Consider the following 21,294-nt stretch of genomic DNA (forward strand, 5'->3'; position numbering starts at 1 on the left):
CGGCCATTTTGATGGCCTCCATATCAGGAAATCGGGTCCCCTTGATCACCCCCCTTGAGCTTGGGGAATAGGAAAAACATCACAAGGGGCCAAATCTGGGGAATACAGTGGTTGTTCCAGAGTTGGCACGTTCCTCTCCGCCATACACTGTCAGATACTCAGGGCACTGTGAGCAGGGGCGTTGTCATGGTGGACCACCCAGGCGTTGTTCTCCCACAGATCCCTCCTCTTGTCATGGACTGATCTCATGAGGCGCCGGAGGATCTCCTTGTACACGTATTGATTCACTGTTTGACCCTGTGGTAGAAACTCGAAGTGGACGATGCCCTTGATGTCAAAAAACGCGATGAGCATCACCTTGACCTTCCACTTCGACATCCTTGGTTTCTTTGGTCGTGGTGATACCGGACTTTTCCACTAATGACTGCCATTTGGTCTCGGGATTGTATTTGAATATCCACGATTCATCGCCAGTAATGACTCTCCCGAGCAGGTCTGGATCGTCCTTAAGGCGCTCGATAATGTCTTGACAGAGAGTGACTCTTTGCTGTTCTGGTCCTCGGACAACAGCTTGGGGACCATATTTGCACACACCTTGCGCATTTCGACATTTTCAGTGATAATGCTCCAGACAGTGTCCTTGTTGATGGACAGTTCCTCAGCAATCAACCACACCATGAGTCGACGATCTGTGTGCACCATCTGCTTCACACGCTCGATGTTGTCCACCGCTCTGCTCGTTGAAGGTCTTTCAGACCATGGATCATCTTCAACCTCCTCCTGTCCGTCTTTGAACCTCTTGTGCCATTCAAATGCATGTGTATGTGACATCGTTTCTTCCCCGTAGACTTGCTGCAGCATTGCGAAGGATTCGGAAGGTGTTTTGCCAAGCTTGGCAAGAAACTTCAGATTGGCTCTCTGCTCATGATTCATAGCGTGACGACTCAGACTAGACAACGTGTAAAGCATGACCTTAAAAATCACACAATGAGTGCAGTCAACCATCACCAATCATATATGTTGATGGAATGTTGCGAAAGACTGTGACTCAATCCGTACATTCAAGTTGTGTAAGTGGAGCACACAGCAAGCTCAGTCCCGTTACTTTTTAGATAGACCTCGTATAATACGGAAGGCTGTGTTGAGACCAGTGTGACCACTCCTTATTTTCATAAATGCCATGGTGAGCGAATGAAAAAAGCCAAGAATTCTCAAGGTTTCGGAAAAGCGATGATAATGGAAAATCTAAACGCCAAGAGAACCTATAGAAAACCAAGACGAATAACCTGAACAACGAATAGCCAAGATCTTGTGAAAAAAGCCAAGAAGTGGTCACACTGGTTGAGACTGACAATGGATGTCGAGTCTGATTATCGTATTGTTGAAGGTGTATGGGGAATAAAACAGAAGAATAAATGAGTCGGTTGATGGATCATTGAAGCTTCTTGGGTCTGACAATAAATGGTCAGTGGCAGGATAATAAATAATAGTCCGGTCAGTGACTTTAATTCCTGGCAGGAAGGGATAGAACCAAATCAGGGCAGGTACATGTTTCCATAAATGGGAGAAGAGGGAATGAAAACAAACAAATGGGTGGATAACTTGGACCTGGGAAACTACACCATGAGAGTTTTGATGGTGAATGTGTGTTAGGGCAGGATAATGATGGAGCAGCAATTGGAGCAAAATCAGTGAATTTGTAGATTATTGAGAGACCATAAACCTTTTTTGTGGTGAAAGATTATTATACCCTGTGTCTTAGCCTCCCATTTAGAGATTCCAATTCTTCCAAGAGCCTTTTCAGGGGAACCAACTGAGTTGCAGCCTGCAGGGCAGCCAGCCCACCGTAGTGACACATACGCCTTGTCACTGAAGACAACGGCTTTGCATATAATGAGGATGCATACATGCAATGAGGATTCAAGCTTTGCATGAAATGAAAGGCTTGTCTCACATCCTCCTTGTCACATACTTTGCTTTGCATGCAATAAAATAAATGGTTTGATGAAGAATACCCAGTTGATGCCTGACTTTAGTGACAAGCTTTGAAATGTGGTTGGCCTAAGAAAGGTCATGCCTTCTGTTAAGTCAAATAAGTTCTCCATTCTGTACCTCTGTCAGAGGTTGATTTCAGAAGAAAACTTTACTTTTCCTTTTTTTATTTGTGGTGTTCTTTCTGTAAAGAAACTGCAAAGATGTGAAACTTATTTAGTCTATGAGGTCAGTATCTCTATCGTTCAGTTTTGTAGCACCCAGATGTGAATTAAACTTTTAGTCTGTCCGTCCGTCCGTCTGTCTGTCCCCTATTTTGACATCTCTGGCCAAACCGCTGGGCCAATCCAGCTGAAATTTAGCAGCAACGTTCTGCTCCTGACTGGTAATGTGGATTGCAAAGCTTGTTCTGGTCACATGACTTTAAGTAGGTCAAAATGAAAGACATAGCAAATTTTTTCCAAAATGTTGTTCTCCCGACCCATCCATCCAAATGCTACCAAATTTGGGTCACAACATTAGGACAGAGTCATGATGCTAAATTGTGGAGGTCATGCCGATCACTTGACCGGAAGTGTGTCAAAATGGCGGTATATCGATATTCGGCGATTGACACTATTTTGCGCGGGTAGAAAATTGGGTAGGCCGTAGAGGGGTTGAAGACCCACCCGTGACAGGGTTGCGGCGTTGTTCCGGAAGGTCACGACTGAATTGTCCATCTGGTGGGCGACGCGGCTGCTATTAGGAAAACGCGATCGATCGCACGCCGGTGGGCACGAATTCGGAACAATATACAGTGTGGAGAACAAGTATTTGATACACTGCCGATTTTGCAGGTTTTCCCACTTACAAAGCACGTATAGGTCTGTAATTTTTATCATAGGTACACTTCAACTGTGAAAGACTGAATCTAAAACAAAAATCCTGAAAATCACATTGTAAAATTTTAAAATAATTAATTTGCATTTTATTGTATGAAATAAGTATTTGATCACCTTCCAACCAGTAAGAATTCCAGCTCTCACAGACCTGTTAGTTTTGTCTTTAAGAAGCCCTCCCATTCTCCACTAATTACCTGTATTAACTGCACCTGTTTGAACTCGTTATATACATAAAAGACAGCTGTCCACACTCAATCAATCAGACTCCAACCTCTCCACAATGGGCAAGACCAGAGAGCTGTCTAAGGACATCAGGGACAAAATTGTAGACTTGCACAAGGCTGGGATGGGCTACAGGACAATAGGCAAGCAGCTTGGTGAGAAGGCAACAACTGTTGGCGCAATTATTAGAAAATGGAAGAAGTTCAAGATAACAGTCAATCTCCCTCAGTCTGGGGCTCCATGCAAGATGTCACCTCGTGGAGCGTCAATGATCATGAGAAAGGTGAGGGATCAGCCCAGAACGACACGACAGGACCTGGTCAATGACCTGAAGAGAGCTGGGACCACAGTATCGAAAAAAACCATAAATAACACACTACGCCGTCATGGATTAAAATCCTGCAGCACACGCAAGGTCCCTCTGCTCAAGCCAGCGCATGTCCAGGCCCGTCTGAAGTTTGCCAATGACCATCTGGATGATCCAGAGGAGGAATGGGAGAAGGTCATGTGGTCTGATGATACCAAAATAGAGCTTTTTGGTTTAAACTCCACTCGCCGTGTTTGGAGGGAGAAGAAGGATGAGTACAACCCCAAGAACACCATCCCAACCGTGAAGCATGGAGGTGGAAACATCATTCTTTGGGGATGCTTTTCTGCAAAGGGGACAGGACGACTGCACTGTATTGAGGTGAGGATGGATGGGGCCATGTATCGCAAGATCTTGGCCAGCAACCTCCTTCCCTCAACAAGAGCATTGAAGATGGGGTGTGGCTGGGTCTTCCAGCATGACAACGACCCGAAACACACAGCCAGGGCAACTAAGGAGTGGCTCCGTAAGAAGCATCTCAAGGTTCTGGAGTGGCCGAGCCAGTCTCCAGACCTGAACCCAATCGAAAATCTTTGGAGGGAGCTGAAAGTCTGTGTTGCCCAGCGACAGCCCCGAAACCTGAAGGATCTGGAGAAGATCTGTATGGAGGAGTGAGCCAAAATCCCTGCTGCAGTCTGTGCAAACCTGATGAAGAACTACAGGAAATGTCTGATCTCTGTAATTGCAAACAAAGGTTTCTGTACCAAATATTAAGTTCTGTTATTCTGATGTATCAAATACTTATTTCATGCAATAAAATGCAAATTAATTATTTTAAAATCATACAATGTGATTTTCAGGGTTTTTCTTTTAGATTCCGTCTTTCACAGTTGAAGTGTGCCTTTGATAAAAATTATAGACCTCTAAGTGCTTTGTAAGTGGGAAAACCTGCAAAATCGGCAGTGTATCAAATACTTGTTCATATATATATATATATATATATATATATATATATATATATATATATATATATATATATATATATATTATACTACAAATTATCGATTAAACTGTAAAGTAGAAATATATATTATACTACAAAATATCGATTAAAGTACAAAGTAGAAATATATATTATACTACAAAATATAAGTATAAATCTCCTTGTTTGGAGTCGTATTTTTGTATATTCAGTCCTTAAAACAGAACAATATTTTGTGTTCAGGACTGACCAAAGACAGCACAGCCTACACACAGCTAAAAAAAACCCCTCCTATTATGCTGTATATCCTCACAAAATCTGGAGGGGTTTTGATATGAAACAATTGCTGAAGTCTCTAGGACAAGCTGTGGTCATTGAATGCCTGGTGCTCTTTATGGCAATGGAAAACCTCCCGAGGAAAAGACATTGGCATTTATGCAGACAGATTTACCCAAACATTGGACACAGATTACAAGCATATTCTGGTCCCTGCCTGTGTCAAATGACTATTTGCTGTACTTTGTCATGTCTGCAGTGCAATGCTATCTATCATCCTGCCTCTATGTGATCCTGTCACAACCCGAATGCTCTGCTATCGCTAATCAGTGTGAAACTTTAACAGGCTGCAGCAACCAAGACAGATATATGAAAGACCTCACTTCATCGACAATCATTCGTGATGAAGAGGTGATACAAAACATAGTGGACTGTATTGAACAGATGCTGGACCCTTTTTCCTCACCTAACGATGAGCTAGCCAGCATTACTTCTGGGACAATCGCCTCACCACTAATCAGGGGTGATCTGTTGAATGCCAGAAGTGTGGGTCAACAGGTTTTGGAGAGTTTTATAAATGAACGGTTATACAGCAACAAGGTTGGCTTCCATGAGCCAATCAAACAGCTGAAGTTTAAAAAACATTCACTGACTAAACCATGGTTAAGATGTCGAAAGGTGGTAAGGAAGTGTTACTCAAAGCTGGACAACAGCTTTTCAGTTGGATGTTGATCATTATCCTGGTATCCTTCCTTCTTGCAGCTGCTGATGGATCGCTGGTGAACACTGACGAGCACACTCCTCTGCCATCTTGAAGGAAAATATCCATCTGCAGTCGAAGAAGCGGTACAGTATGGTGCCATCATTCGAGATGGAATGGCCGTCATTCATTCCCAATCAACCACTCTGCCTGGGACATTCAGTGGTCTCGCAGACGACATTATAAAGAAGGCGTTGTCTTTAACCGATCGATCAGGTTGTCAACGAATTGACTTCGTTTTCGATAGATACCTAGAACTGTCCATCGAGTTTTTTGAGTATCAAAAAAAGCAAAGGTACCTTGGGCCAGACAATGAAAGTGTTCAGTGTCATGCAGAAAATTCCTCAACAATGGCAAAATTTCCTTAACGACAGTCGAAACAAAGGAATACTTGATCAAATTTATTTTCAGACACTGGAACACCGATGCCAGCATACTGGGTGAACGATGCTGCTTCGTAATCCATGGTGAGAAATGTCACAAACTGTTGAAAGATCATGTCTGTTGAGTAAAAGAGTTGTGTGGTGACCATGAAGAGGCAGACACCAGATTCCTTCTGCATGCCCAACAAATAGCACAGGATTCACTCAAATCAGTTGTCTAAGTCAGAAGTACTGACCCAGATATGGGTGTTTTGCTACTCGGACACGTGGACAAATTGGATATGAGTGTACATTTTCACACCAGCAAAAATAAAAATAATTGATCCATCGACATGAATATAATGCGCGTCTTTCTCAGAGAAGATGTTTGCCAAGCCGCCATATCTCTCAATGGTGAAGAATCACTTTTAAAAAAAAAATTCTCGTATCCATATTCGGATCTTTACAAAAAGCTTTAATCAATTTGTTCTTATCACACACCGAACCTGTCCACCAAATTTTATCCTGATCCGTCCATAACCTTTTCAGATATCCTGCTCACAGACAGCCAAACAAACAAACAGACAAAGAAACAGACGGAAAGGGAAACATAATGTTGCATGTACTTCTGGATTTTGTTTTCTGTTGGGGAAATCAATGAGTGAGTATTCATTTTAGTGCAATAGTGCAAGTAAGGAAGCTGTAATCAACATTTTTCTCATGCTATCTAATGACTCCAGCAAAACTGGTGTTTTTATATTCAGTTGGTTTTGCTTTATTGGCAAAAACATTGAGTGGTGTACAAGGTGATTTATAAATCCCAGGACTTGATTTTAGCTGTTTATATAAGATTTGAATATACACTCTACCAGGATGAGCCGTAAGCCCCAGGAGTAATAACATATTACAGTAATGACAGTAATACTTATTAACAGGAGTAATCATAAAATATTAAAGAAATACAACAATTACAATACCTGTTTCGTCTTGCACCTGTTTCATCGTCTTGTTTGTGCTTCTCTTGTGGTACCACACAACTGCTACCAACCTCTCTTCCATTGTAAATGGACTGGTCTCTGCCATCTTGGTTGATTGTATTATTTGTATTATCTGGAAACAAAAAACGAAAATAAAACAGTGTATATCCATGGTATAAACAAATCTTTTATAAGTAGCTAAAACCGTGTCCTGGGACTTATGACTCACCCTGCAGATTGAGGAATGCACTCTGATCTTAAGCAGCCACTTCCTTACACATACTTAATAAATATTTTGTTCTTGGCTGTACTGTCACTTATTGAGTTAATCACTGGATTATTTGGTTTAAAAAATGTGTTATAATTTTGATTTGTAAAAGAGTCCAAAACAGTGTGGTGTTCATTTTTGCTGAACTGGCTTCCAAATGGGGCACACCATGCGTGAGATAAATGGAGCTTAACAGCATGTGTGAGATCAATGGCGCACACTAAAGACACAAATTACAAAAGGCAGTGCATGCGAATTGTAGGTGTGAAACGAAAAAACGAGAAAACCCTAACCCTAACACCAACATCTCAAGCCAGGATATGTTCACAACAATTCACCCTGCACTCATATCAAGGTAACCTCATGGTTAAAATAGGTTTAACCCTGCACTCATTTCAAGTTAACCTCATGGTTAAAATGGGTTTAACCCTGCACTCATTTCAAGTTAACCTCATGGTTAAAATGGGTTTAACCCTGTAATGATATCAAGTTAACCTCGTGGTTAAAATGGGGTTAACCCTGCACTCATTTCAAGTTAACCTAGTGGTTAAAATGGGTTTAATCCTGTACTGATATCAAGTATCCTCATGGTTAAAATGGGGTTTAACCCTGCACTCATATCAAGTTAACCTCATGGTTAACATGTGATTCACCCTGTACTGACATCAAGTTAACCTCATGGTTAAAATGTGATTCAACCTGTACTCATATCAACTTAACCTCATGGATAAAATGTGATTCAACCTGTACTCATCAAGTTAATGGTTTAACCTCATGGTTAAAATGTGATTCACCCTGTACTAATATCAAGTTAACCTCATAGTTATTTCAAGGTAACCTCTGGAAGTTATGGAGATAGAGGGGTGGAGGGATGTTGGCAGGACCTTTAGGTAGTTTGAGCATTGATGGGTGATTGTGTGCATGTGTACGGAGTGCTGTTGGTGGGGGTCTTGTCAAGGAGTGTTGTGTGGTTTATGTTGTGTGTTTTTAACCAAGCCCATGCCCCCTCCCCTGGAAAGGAAAAAAGTAAATTACAAAAAAAACCCAACAAAAACGACAAAAAAAAATCACAAAAAGCAATAATAATTAAAAAACAACATTTTGCATTTTGAAATTTTGATCTGGTATTGATAAATTGGTGTGGTGTTGATGTGGTGCAGGCGTGATGGGCTGAATGGCTTCCACCTGCATATTTCCTTGTGTGTGTAGTCATTGTGGGTGAATAAAAGAGCATCACTCAAACCAATCAGGTATTCGGAGAATGGAGACTTTTTGAAAACCAGAACTTCATATAATAAAAATAAAAACAAAAACATTCTGCATGTGTGTATGCCTTCATGTCAAAGACAAGTCACATACCTGTTATTCGGGATTCCTTGAGACATCGGGGCATCATCAGACAACATGGCTGCCCACACTTATTGATGTTCTCCGAGAGGAGTTTTTGTGTACTACAATTTCAACAAAACACGACGTTTCAATGCAAAAATAATTGTTCATTCTCATTCACAGTTTAGATCCTGATTTGCATCTGATCATGTTTCTTTGCAATATCATGTCCCAAACTACAGGAATGTTCCTTCAGTTTCATCAACAACATGCTGTGTATTTTTACATTTACTTATTGTTCCACATTGCATTTTTGTGCAAATAATAAATAGACCTCTGTTAATAAATACCACAATTAACTAGTCAAATATTGCACTGTGTATTGAGGGTTGTATCTGCAGTGCAGCTATCTAAATAATGAGACATGTGATGTTTTGTCCTTGGGAGGAGAAACATAATTATATAATCCGTTGTTATTGTTTAATTAGAGGAGATAAGTATGTTTAATTTGATCAACAACTGTGAAATGTGGAGGGTTCCTCTGTGCTGTGTTTTTTGGCGGCTTGCACTTCTTTTTTCGATTCAATGATCTCAGGCTCATAAAGAAGCTTGTTCATCATGGAATATCAGGTAAATATCTTCCATGAATATATCATGGAGGACAAATGCATTAGTTGATATCAGTGGATACTATAGTACTTTTCCATAGATTATGAACCTTAAATTATTGCTTAATATGTATATCCAACATATAAAGCTCATTCTAACCAGTGACTCACTGACTGATATTAACATTCGGTACCTTCCGGGTGATGCAGGAAGCTTAAATTTTGCATGCTGACGGACATCAAAGCCGATACAATGAGAAAAATCACAGAACCATCGGAAAGTGTCCATAAATGAAAATATAAATAAACAAATAAATAAATAAATAAATGGGGAAAAAATGAAAAAAACGAATGCAGGTGAGCAACCCGAGACAACTGGGAAGTGCGGTAATTTTTCTTGCCGACGGACATCGAAGCTGATACACCAGGAAAAATCACAGAACCCTCAAAAAGCATCCATAAATTAAATATAAATAAATTGAAAAAAACAAATACAGGTGAGCGACCCAAGTCAATGGGGAAGCACGGTTCGTTATTGCTTACAATGTGTAAGCATACTCCGTGAGTATAGATTTATATTCTCACAAGCTATACAAATATAATATAAAAAACATTTGCTTGTCATGGAGTATCTGACTCGTGTAACTTTGTCCACGGGGGTTACAATGCATATGAAAGACCTTTTACAGTCATTAAAAGAGATTAGGTTCCTTTTTACATCAGAATAAGTCGTTTCACTGGAAATCCCGAAGTGATCTTAATCATGGAAGGGATTACCGGTATAAGATCAGGTTGCCCTTTTTTGGAATGGTGAAGGCTGTTTAGATGAGAAGACACCACAGATTGAAGGTAAAAAAACAATGCACAAGAGCAGAAATAGGACGGAACATTTGTTAAACTCTTTGAGTTGTTATTTTTTTTTTGCAACATTTTAGCAGAAATAGGAGTGGAAGTAACACCATTATAGGTCTTATCCAACTTTGTCTTACATCTTGTAAAGAGTAAAAAAAGGATAGATATTTGGAAAAAGTAGGTAGGTAGTGGTTGTGTTGGCTGTGTGTGTGTGTGTTCTTACATCTATTTGCTTTCCAGGGGAACACCTGGATGACAGCCCATGCGGAAAAGAGTTGCCCACTCGTGTCTGTGAGGAAAACGTATCCACTTGCCGCCTGTACTGGATTGGGCCCAATGAGGGTATCACACAATTTGATAACGTCTTCTTCGCAGTACTCACAGTTTTCCAGTGCATCACAATGGAAGGCTGGACCGACATGCTTTACGCGGTAAGCGTTTCAACCATTCAGTAAGATTGTCAATATCATGCCTGTTCACATCGTCCTCACCATTTATTTTTAGAGGGAAGTGCAAAATGCTCTTTTTAACCATTTGCAGAGCACCTGCCCTTAATTAGATGAACTGACATTTGATTTACATTCTAATTGCAAAGCCCACTGTTGATATCCCTGGACATACAAGTAAACTTGTGATTGGTTCATTGCGAGTATGTATATATATATATATATATATATATATATATATATATATATATATATATATATATATATATATATATATATATATATATATATATATATATATATATATATATAGTTACGAATTTGTGCCCGCCGGCGTGCAAACTGCCGCTTTCCAGTAATAGTAGCAGCTCGCCCACCGGACGGACAATTCAGTCGTGACTTTCTGGAGCTAACGCCGGAAACCAGTCACTGGTGGGTTTCCAATCCCCACCACGGCCGAGCCAATTGTCTACCCGCGCAAGATAGGGTCACTCGCCGAATTCGATATACCTAAGTACCTGCGCGGGCAGCCGACCAGGCGACCGTACCTCAACGCAGATCAGCCTGGACACGAACCGCTTAAGCGGTCCGTTCCGTTCTGCAGTGATAACCAAGCAGGTATTATCGACCGACCTCGCCGGATCCGATTCGATTGAACAGGTGTTTAAAACCCAGCTATTTATTCCACGATGCAAGATGGCATTTTCAATAGGGGGAAGATGCAACGAACGGGGTACATTTCAACAAAGCACATTTATTATTACAATACATATGCAGGCAAAGCAATGAAACACAGTCATACACGTATTCAAAGAAACAAAAGCAATCACGGGACGGGGACAAAGACACAAGCAAGGGAAAGCACTACGACCGAATATTATTATTATTTCACAGGCACTTAACAGGTTTTACTTGTGGACACGGCACCACCAACATTCATTCGAAAGAAAAGGAAAAGACCACCCCCATAGACAGGGGGGTCAGACTGGGCCCGTAGGCCTTTATGGCGTGGGACTTGGCTGACCGAATGGGCCCCACAAGACCGACGCTGGTTACCTGCACCCTCGTGGTGCGACGGTCGGCAAGCTCTCTCCGGCACTCTCCTCTCGTGCGCGCCTCGATGCTGGACCACTGCACACAACCCTCACGACTTGGCACCCAGAGGGAAGGCACCCGGAGCTCGAACCACCACAAAGCAGCAGCAATCACCCGACCAGAAAAGGCTCGACGACAAAAACACACGAGCTCATGAGCTCGACGAGGAGCCGCCACGAAGAAAACCACGCACGAAGCAAACCACACGAGCCGCCAGACCTTGCGTCCTGCACACCCTTATATTCCCTGGGGTCCAACCCCTTGCTCCTTCCTGTTTTCTGCTCCGCCTCCTTCCAGTTCCTGCGAGAAGCTTCCCGAAAAGGGGCGTTCCTCCGTTCCCAGCACCTCATTCCACGAACCGACCAATGGCGAACGATCTGCCTCGCCCCTCCCACACCAAGTGCGGAGAAAACAGGCGGGAATATTAGGCGGAAAAATCCGCGCGCCCTCAAGTTCCTTCCTTTTGCTCGCGTTTATTGATTGAATGTGTCCATGGAGAAGAAGGGAATTGATAGCTGGCGTAGTGGCGAAGGTGGTTAGGTGGGTGGTGGTAGAGGCGATCGTGGTTGTGGCATTGGTGGCATGGTTGGCGTTGTGGTTCAGGGGAGCGATGTTCGTTGTAATGGTGGTGGAGATGTGGTTGGTTCAAAATAACGATAGAAAAAGAAAAACCTACCTCAAAGGATCACAGCCCTGTGACACGAAAAAATCCCATTAAAGAACTGTGGGGGAAATCGAACTGAACACAGACTTATCGATCTAACTGAACTAGGAACCCTTATGGTGTTCTGGTTGTTCATCTTTCGGCTGCTCCCGTTAGGGGTCGCCACAGTGGATCATCCGTTATGATCCGCATACTGATTTGGCACAGGTTTTACGCCGGATGTCCTTCCTGACGCAACCCTGGTCGCCTCGTACGACACAGGGATAAGGATTGGGTTTCGCCATGATTCCGGGCTGCTCTACACCCTCTCATAGCATGGCCCAGTGCAGAGCTCCCATCCTCAAGCGATCCTCCAACCCAAGCTTCCGAGTAGCCGGATTACAGTATATGTATATATATTATATATATATATATATATATATATATATATATATATATATATATATATATATATATATATATATATATATATATATATATATATATATATATATTGTTACGAATCTGGAAACCATGCACACTTAACATTCAGATCCCAAAGTTAGTTATGCTGGTAAGTACGTGTGTAGTCAGGACCCCATCCTTTTGTTTAGCGGGAGGATTAAATGTATGCGTTGTGACGTCTTTAGTAAGGTTTTACATCCAACGAACCCTCCAACAAGCCATCTAACAACCAACAACCATCCTATTTGCATGACCCAACCTGCCCATCACGTGCCATCACCACTCCGGGGTTTCGTTTCTTTTTGTGTGTGTGACTGCGTGTGGGCCCATCTATAAGTAGAATTGTTTCAGTGTTTATTTCATCATTGTAAATACTGCATTGCATATTCACGATAAGTCTCGCCTCTTCTGTCTTTTGATTTTATTGTAAATAAATTATTAGAAATGTTCCCAGCTCATTTCTGTCCTTTCTTTATTTGGTCCAGCATGGTCCCGATCTGAGTTCAGATGGGGTTTCATCCCCGATAATCTGTTAATCCGAGCCGGCACGGCTTTGGCAGTTTCCGCTCGGCTGCAACCGAGCCGGAGTTGGTAGTCGCTAGTTGGAACTCTACCGCAGTCGGAAGAGTGACCCGGTTCGAGAAAGATGTGCCGAGGGTGTGAATCCCCGGTAGCCAAGACTGCGTGGTTATTTAGGTATATTGAGATCTCGACAATTAACCCTGCGCCACGCGGTCGAGATATTGGTGTTTCACGGTCGATTAATCGACCCGCTGGCTTCGGAGTTATCCGGAGCGACGGCCTATAAATTCCGGGGAGTCTGATGGGAGATGGCGTAAACTTCCTCACCTCGCGGTCGTTCTCACCACCGACCCCTGGCCCACAACAACATATATAATCCGTTATGTTTTACTGCCTCAAACTCTTGAGCATCTGGTGCATGAGAAAGGATTCAAACCGGTCATTGTATTCCATGATGTTGGCTGGGCAATCCTCCACCGAAAGACAGTATCGGCCGAAACCGAATATTTGGCTGAGCCGACATTTGCCGAAACCAGATGATGAGCGCGTCATCGACATCTTCAAAGGACACATATTTCACGCATTTCACACTTCCCACCGGCCTCACGATCTTCTCCACTTGTCCAAATATCTTGCCCTTATTCTTCAAGATATCGTTCAATGTCTGCCGTTTGATGTCCAACTTCTCAGCTATGGCTGTTTTCTTCATCAGTGGGTTTGCCTCGCAAAACTGGATAATGTCGTATTTTTCTTGGTAGGTTTTAGTTGTAAGCTTACGCTTAGTCGCCATTGTCCTGCCTGCAGTGTGATCAACGTGTGTACGCAGTTATATATAGCCTATCACTGGCGGTGTAAACCAATGAGCGAGCATCACGATTTCTTGAAATCGGGCTTCTCACGAGGCAGCAGTTCCGTGTGACGAGTTAGGAGTGGTAATTTACTTGAGTTTCCATTACGTGGGAATGGACAACATCTGTCGACTTAGAGGAAGTGATGACTTAGAGATGACGACTTACAGAGGGATGACCCTTTATTCAAAGGGATTTAACATGAGATAAATTCGGGACTTTTTGACGCTGCCGACTTAGGCGAAGTTACGAGTTACACGCTGCCGACTTACACCTAGTCTACTGTATATATATATATATATATATATATATATATATATATATATATATATATATATATATATATATATATATATATATAGCTACATATAGATATATTTAACTATTTATGTCTCTATATTTATATATATATTTTTAAATTTATATATATATATATATATATATATATATATATATATATATATATATATATATATATATATATATATATATATATATATATATATATATATATAAATTTATAAGTGTATATATATTTTTATACACTTATAAATTTATCACAATATATATATATATATTGTGATACAAGATCTCAACAAGAGAAATGTGGAAGGGCAAATGGTGGTAGAGTTTGCAAAAAGAATGGAAATGGCAGTGGTAAACACGTATTTCAAGAAGAAGGAGGAACACAGGGTGACATACAAGAGTGGAGGAAAGTGCACACAGGTGGATTACATCTTAAGTAGGAGATGCAACCTGAAAGAGATTACTGACTGTAAGGTTGTGGCAGGGGAGAGTGTAGCTCGACAGCATCGATTGGTGGTCTGCAGGATGACTTTCGAGGTGAGGTTGAGGAAGAGAGTGAGGGCTGAACCAAGGACCAGATGGTGGAAGCTGAAGGAGGAAGACTGTTGCGTGAAATTTAGGGAGGAGGTGAGACAGGCGCTGGATGGTGGTAAAGATGGGTGGGATGATTGGGCAACGACAGCAGAAGTTGTGAGGGAGATAGCGCGGAAGGTACTTGGTGTGACATCTGGACAGAGGAAGGAAGATAAGGAGACTTGGTGGTGGAATGAGGAAGTACAGGAAAGTATAAGGAAGAAGGGGTTGGCTAAAAAGAAGTGGGATAGTCAGAGAGATGAAGAAAGTCGGCAGGAGTACAAGGAGTGGCGTCGAAAAGCAAAAGAGAGGTGGCAAAGGCCAAGGAAAAGGCATATGACGAGCTGTATGAGAAGCTGGATACAAAAGAAGGGGAAAAGGATTTATACCGATTGGCAAGACAGAGGGACCGAGCTGGGAAGGATGTGCTGCAGGTTCGGGTGATAAAGGACGCAAATGGGAATGTGCTGACGAGCGAGGAGAGTGTGTTGAGAAGGTGGATGGAGTACTTTGAGGAGCTGATGAATGAAGAAAATGAGAGAGAGAGAAGGTTGGAAGAGGTGGAGATAGTGAATCTGGAAGTGGGGTGGATCAGTAAGGATGAAGTGAGGACTGCTATGAAGAAGATGAAAAGTGGAAAGGCGGTTGGCCCAGATGGTATACCAGTGGAGGCATGGAAGTGCTGAGGAGAGATGGCAGTGGGGTTGTTAACCAGATTGTTTAATAAAGTCTTGGAAAGTGAGAGGATGCCGGAGGAGTGGAGATTAAGTGTACTGATTCCGATTTTCAAGAATAAGGGTGATGTGCAGAGCTGTGGAAATTACAGAGGGATAAAGTTGTTAAGCCACACCATGAAGTTGTGGGAAAGAGTAGTGGAAGCTCGGTTGAGAGGAGAGGTGACGATCTGTGAGCAGCAATATGGGTTTATGCCAGGAAAGAGCACCACTGATGCGATGTTTGCTTTGAGAATGTTGATGGAGAAGTACAGGGAAGGCCAGAAAGAGTTACATTGTGTGTTTGTGGATTTAGAGAAAGCTTATGATAGGGTGCCAAGAGATGAGTTGTGGCATTGTATGAGGAAGTCGGGAGTGGTGGAGAAGTATGTGAGGATCGTGCAGGATATGTATGAGGACAGTGTGACAGCGGTGAGGTGTGCGGTAGGAATGACGGACCGGTTTAAGGTTAAAGTGGGATTGCACCAAGGATCGACTCTGAGCCCTTTCCTGTTTGCAATGGTGATGGACAGGTTGACGGACGAGATCAGACTAGAGTCTCCATGGACCATGATGTTCGCGGATGACATCATGATCTGTAGGGAGAGTAGGGAGCAGGCTGAATCGAGCCTTGAGAGGTGGAGGTACGCACTGGAGAGAAGGGGAATGTTAGTCAGTAGGAGTAAGACGGAGTATATGTGCGTAAATGAGAGGGAGGGTGGTGGTATGGTGCAGTTGCAAGGAGTTGAGGTGGGGAAGGTGGATTGGTTTAAATACTTGGGATCAACTGTCCAAAGTAACGGAGAGTGTGGGAGAGAAGTGAAAAAGAGAGTGCAGGCAGGATGGAGTGGGTGGAGAAGAGTTGCAGGAGTGATTTGTGACAGAAGGGTAGCTGCAAGAGTGAAGGGGAAAGTATATAAGACGGTAGTGAGACCAGCTATGTTGTATGGTTTGGAGGCGGTGGCGCTAACAAAAAGACAGGAAGCAGAGCTGGAGGTGGCAGAGTTAAAGATGCTGCGATTCTCGTTGGGAGTGACGAGGATGGATAGGATAAGAAATGAGTGTATTAGAGGGACAGCGCAGGTAGGACGGTTTGGAGACAAAGTGAGAGAGGCGAGATTGAGATGGTTTGGACATGTGCACAGGAGGGAAACAGAGTATATCGGGAGAAGGATGTTGAAGATGGAGCCGCCAGGCAGGAGGAGAAGAGGAAGGCCAAAGAAGAGGTTCATGGATGCGGTGAGGGCGGACATGCGGGTGGTTGGAGTGTCAATGGAAGATGTGGAGGATAGAGCAAAATGGAGACAGTTGGTCCGCTGTGGCGACCCCTAGCGGGAGCAAGCCGAAAGAGGAAGAAGAAGAAGAAGATATATATATATATATATATATATATATATATATATATATATATATATATATATATATATATATATATATATATATATATATATATATATATCACTTGTTGCTGCACGCCCCAGGAGCGATAAGCCCCACCTGCCATGTAGGAACATTATCGCTCGCTCAACCTCACAGATCTGGAGCCATTAATTGAATGCGGTCGGGAGTAATGATGGAATAAAACCCATTCTCCAACCTCAGCCGAACGCCGTGACATCACCGTCACAACACAGAGCTATGTCTGTGGCTCCCAAAAGAGAGCATCTCGCATAAAATATGACAATGATGTTCAATGTAATTATATATCAGAAGCTGTCTGTCACAAGTGAATGAAAATGTAGTCACCAGCTGGTTTCACCCTCATTAGGGCATCCTCAGGGTAACAGCAAGTTTCCATCCACTTATGACTGAAACCTTATGGTTATATACCAATCACTAGATGACTCCAAACTGTGAGTGGTTTTACTCCATCATTACTCCCGACCACATTCAATTAATAGCTCCAGGTGTGTGAGGTTGAGCGAGGGATAATGTTCCTGCGTGGCAGGCGGGGCTTATTGCTCGCGGGATGTGCAGCAAGGGCTGTATGGGACACTATTCCGGTGCTTACACTACTCACAGTTTGGAGTCATATCGTGATTGGAATATACCCAAAATGTTTCAGTCACAGGTGGATGGAAACCTGCTATGTTGCCCTGATGATGCTCTGATGAGGGCAAAACCTGTCGGTGACTGCTGCATTTACATTCACTTGTTACAGATTCTGATATACAATTACATTTAATATCATTGTAATTTGTTCTGCAAGATGCTCTTTTCCAGGAGCCACAGACATAGATAGCTCTGCAACATGATGGTGACATCACAGCATTAGGCTTATGTCAGAGAATCGGTTTTACTGAATATATATATATATATATATATATATATATATATATATATATATATATATATATATATATATATATATATATATACATATATATACATATACAAACACACACACCAACAGAAAATTCCTGCCACACATTCACCTGTCTGCAGTATACAAAACAGTTCTGGGAGCAGCCAGGCACAATTAAAATTTTAAAAAGGCTCTTCTGGCTAAATAGTTGCATAGGCTCAGCCTATTAGGCACTAGCAGGGGCTGTGCAGTGCTACCCAGGGGGTGGGGTGAGGGGTGTGAGAGGATACTTGGCGCTGCCTGGCTGGGTGAGATTTTCCCAGTGGTGGTTTCGGGACATTGAAAAGTTGTGAAGGTATTGGTCTCCTGGTCGTTACATTTTGCATGCGGGTCGGCGGCAGTACTTCCTGACCCCACGTCCTAATATACACTTTATGGGCAGCCTTTGGTGGAGCCTGGTGTTGGCGCAGTGGTTAGGGTGGCGGCTTGGGACCCAAAAAGTCCTGAGTTCAAGCCCCGTTGGGCCACTGAATATATATATATATATATATATATATATATATATATATATATATATATATATATATATATATATATATATATATATATATATATATATATATATATACTGCATATGTGTGTGTATATGTATACATATATGTGTATGTATATGTACACATATATATATATATATATATATATATATATATATATATATATATATATGTATGCATGTGTATATATGTATATACCAAGTCGTAGAACACCAGGGGTTTGACTCAGCCTGTCATCCTTCCGAGTTCGCCGAAATGAGTCCCAGTGTACTGGGCCAGTGTATACCCCTGTTAAAATAGGTGTACCAGATCCCTGTGTCGTAAGAGGCGACCAGGGTTGCGTCAGGAAGGGCATCCGGTGTAAAACATGTGCCAAATCACTATGCGGATCATATGGATGATCCGCTGTGGCGACCCTTAATGGGAGCAGCCGAATGAAGAAGAAGAAGAAGAAGAAGAAGAAGAAGAAGAAGAAGAAGAAGAAGAAGGGCAGCCTTTGGTGGATTCAAAACGGATGTCAAGGCCAATATGTTGTAGCTGAAAACCTCACCTAGATTCTCAAGTACCTACAGCCAAAATGTGAGGCTTCTAGGTGCTACCGTTTGGCCGTGAAAGAATAACTTACAAATGCGCAAACACACAAACACTTGAAAATATGTATATCGATGAACTTTGCAGAGCTATAGCCCCCTCCATATCCTGTAGGATGGTATAGCAGCCAATACTTCTTGGTACCCATGATAGTGACAGGATCTGATCTCGACTTAATGTCTTGTAGGGTTTGACCAAGTTCACTCTGGGGAAGAGCTTCTGATCTTTGTTGTCATGGAGACCTACTCCTATTGAGGAATGCTCCAATTGTATTTCCATGCATTTTGACCCTTTGGGGTTGGAGTAGACGTGTTTGTTGTGACCCTGTGCTTCAGCCTTCGAGTTGAGGTGCACGTGTAGTTCAAGGGGTTTTTTAAACCTTTTTTTTATTATCAAAAGGTTTCCACCATAACATATACTTCCTGGTACCCACTACAGTGATAGCGTCTGATCTCTACTTCATGTCTTGTTGGGTTTGACCAAATTCACTCTGGGGAAGGGCTTCTGCACCTCGCCCTTCCCCAGAGTGAATTTGGGGACCTACTCCTATTGAGGAGTTGTCCATTTGTATGACCATGAATTCTGACCCTTCGGGGTTTGGATGGTTGTGTTTGATTGATCATATACTTCAGCCTTAGGACTGGGGTGCATGTATATGCTCATTGGGCACTCTTGTTTGACTGTGTATTTTGTCCATGGGGAACATATCCAAAATTCTGTTTTAATGTTTGATTTTTCTCCCTTTTTTATATGAAAAAGACATCCTTCATAAGGAATGTCAACAAGCCCGAAACACATTCCCGTGGATGTTCCCTCTCTCAGGTGGATAGGTCTATTAAATTCAGAATTAAATTATCTTCCTGGTATTGGCTGCAGTACAATCCTATGGAGATGTAAAGAGCTGTCGTTCTGCTAATCTCATGCCTAATAGGCTGAGCCTATGTAACTGTTTAGCCAGAGGAGTCCTTTTTGAATTTATATACATGCTATATACACACAAACTCACTGGGAAATTATCCATGAGAATACATTCTGCGTTCATGTTCTTTAACAGTGGTCTTGGGGTAAGCTTTCTTATTTTGAAAATTCAATATTTTAAATCATGCGTGCAAAGCCTTGAATGTGATGAATGTAGAATGAAGGAATATATAACGTTGTAAATGAATAACACTACTTCTGTATAACTTTTGTGTCTTGGTTAATAGTGTTAGTCATGAGGATTAAAAACAGTTAAATAGTAATCTTCATTAACTCTTGTGGTCATTAATTTATTCCTTTTCTTCTTTATGAGGTTTCCTTCCCAAACTTGTATACCTCCCAAAAGTTCAGTCTGTTGACCCCCCACCCCCCCCCATACTCACATCACTTCTTTCCTCCCTGCCTTCAACAACCATTTATTTCACCCCTCCCGTTATGTCCGTCTGTATATCTAAATTGGAGATCATGAAAAGTCCAGTTTGCGAATGTTTCCTGCAAAAGATCATCAAATCACCTTCACAACCATTAACGTGTCAAACCCCTCCATGTCAGTCATCTACGACATGCCCGCATCCTCCGAGCCACACCCATTTTCAGTGTCCCCTCTTGAGTATCTCTGTACCTCATATCCCCACTTTTTATGCTTCTCCCTCACCCCACCCCCTCACAGCTTTCACCTCACCCTGCACCCTCCCATTTCCCCCTTTACCTTTCTTCCCCCCATTATCCCCCACCCCGCCACTTCCAGCTTCATCCCACCCGCTCCCAGCTTTCCTCTTCCCCCACCCCCTCTCTCAGTTCCCCCACCCCTTCTGCACATTTCTGCACCCTGCCGACAGTGCCTTCTCCCCTGTCCCAAACTCTCGGGACCTCAAACATCTGTGGACTCCACTCCAACTTGAGAGATCTCCCAATCCAGGCTGCTGCTGATAAACCAAACATTATCTGCTTAACACAATCCTTCTTCCTTGACTCCTTTGTGTCTCTCCCCAGTTAGTGTCTCCTCCGGTTTGAGAGGCCTGAACACTATCCCAGTGATGCAGTTGCACTTTCATCAACAACTCCATTATTCCCTGTCCGTGTACTCCTCTTACACCTCCAACTCCTCAAGAATACCTTCAGCTGCAACTTTCCCTCCACTCCCACCTCATGTTTCTGTGTGTTGTACCGTCCTCCCAGTCGTGACAACTTCATTCACATCTCTTTCAGCGAACATGGACCAACTTTTAACCACCCATCTCAACTCTCTCTTCTTAATCTGTGGTGATTTAAACTGAAGCCATGCTAATTGCCTGGGTGTTGGCACCTCTCCCACCAGCCATGGCACTGCAGCAAAGGATTTCTGTGGCTCCTTGGGCCTGACTCAATCTGTTAACTTTCTGACCCGGATTTCTGCCATTGGCAAATCCTCCCTTCTGTACTTGGTAATGACCAACTTT

The 21,294-nt window shown here is 42.5% G+C and overlaps 1 protein-coding gene across 16 annotated transcripts in view; it reads left to right on the forward strand.

Annotated features, from left to right (window-relative positions):
• Positions 1–21,294, forward strand: part of LOC147026688 (voltage-dependent N-type calcium channel subunit alpha-1B-like) — a 592,527-nt gene that overhangs the window by 201,938 nt on the left and 369,295 nt on the right. For all 16 annotated transcript variants that reach the window (XR_015058466.1, XR_015058468.1, XR_015058470.1 and 13 more), the window contains exon 7: positions 10,057–10,247. Coding sequence is in view for 10 of the 16 variants with exons in the window: in XM_085882404.1 (XP_085738530.1) it covers positions 10,057–10,247 (191 nt within the window). In the remaining 6 variants the exon portion in view is untranslated. The remainder of the gene's footprint in view (positions 1–10,056; positions 10,248–21,294) is intronic.

Source organism: Eptatretus burgeri, chromosome 5 (assembly GCF_056783735.1).
Source record: "Eptatretus burgeri isolate ZD-2024b chromosome 5, Ebu_testis_v1, whole genome shotgun sequence".
Classification (NCBI taxonomy): Eukaryota; Metazoa; Chordata; class Myxini; order Myxiniformes; family Myxinidae; genus Eptatretus; species Eptatretus burgeri.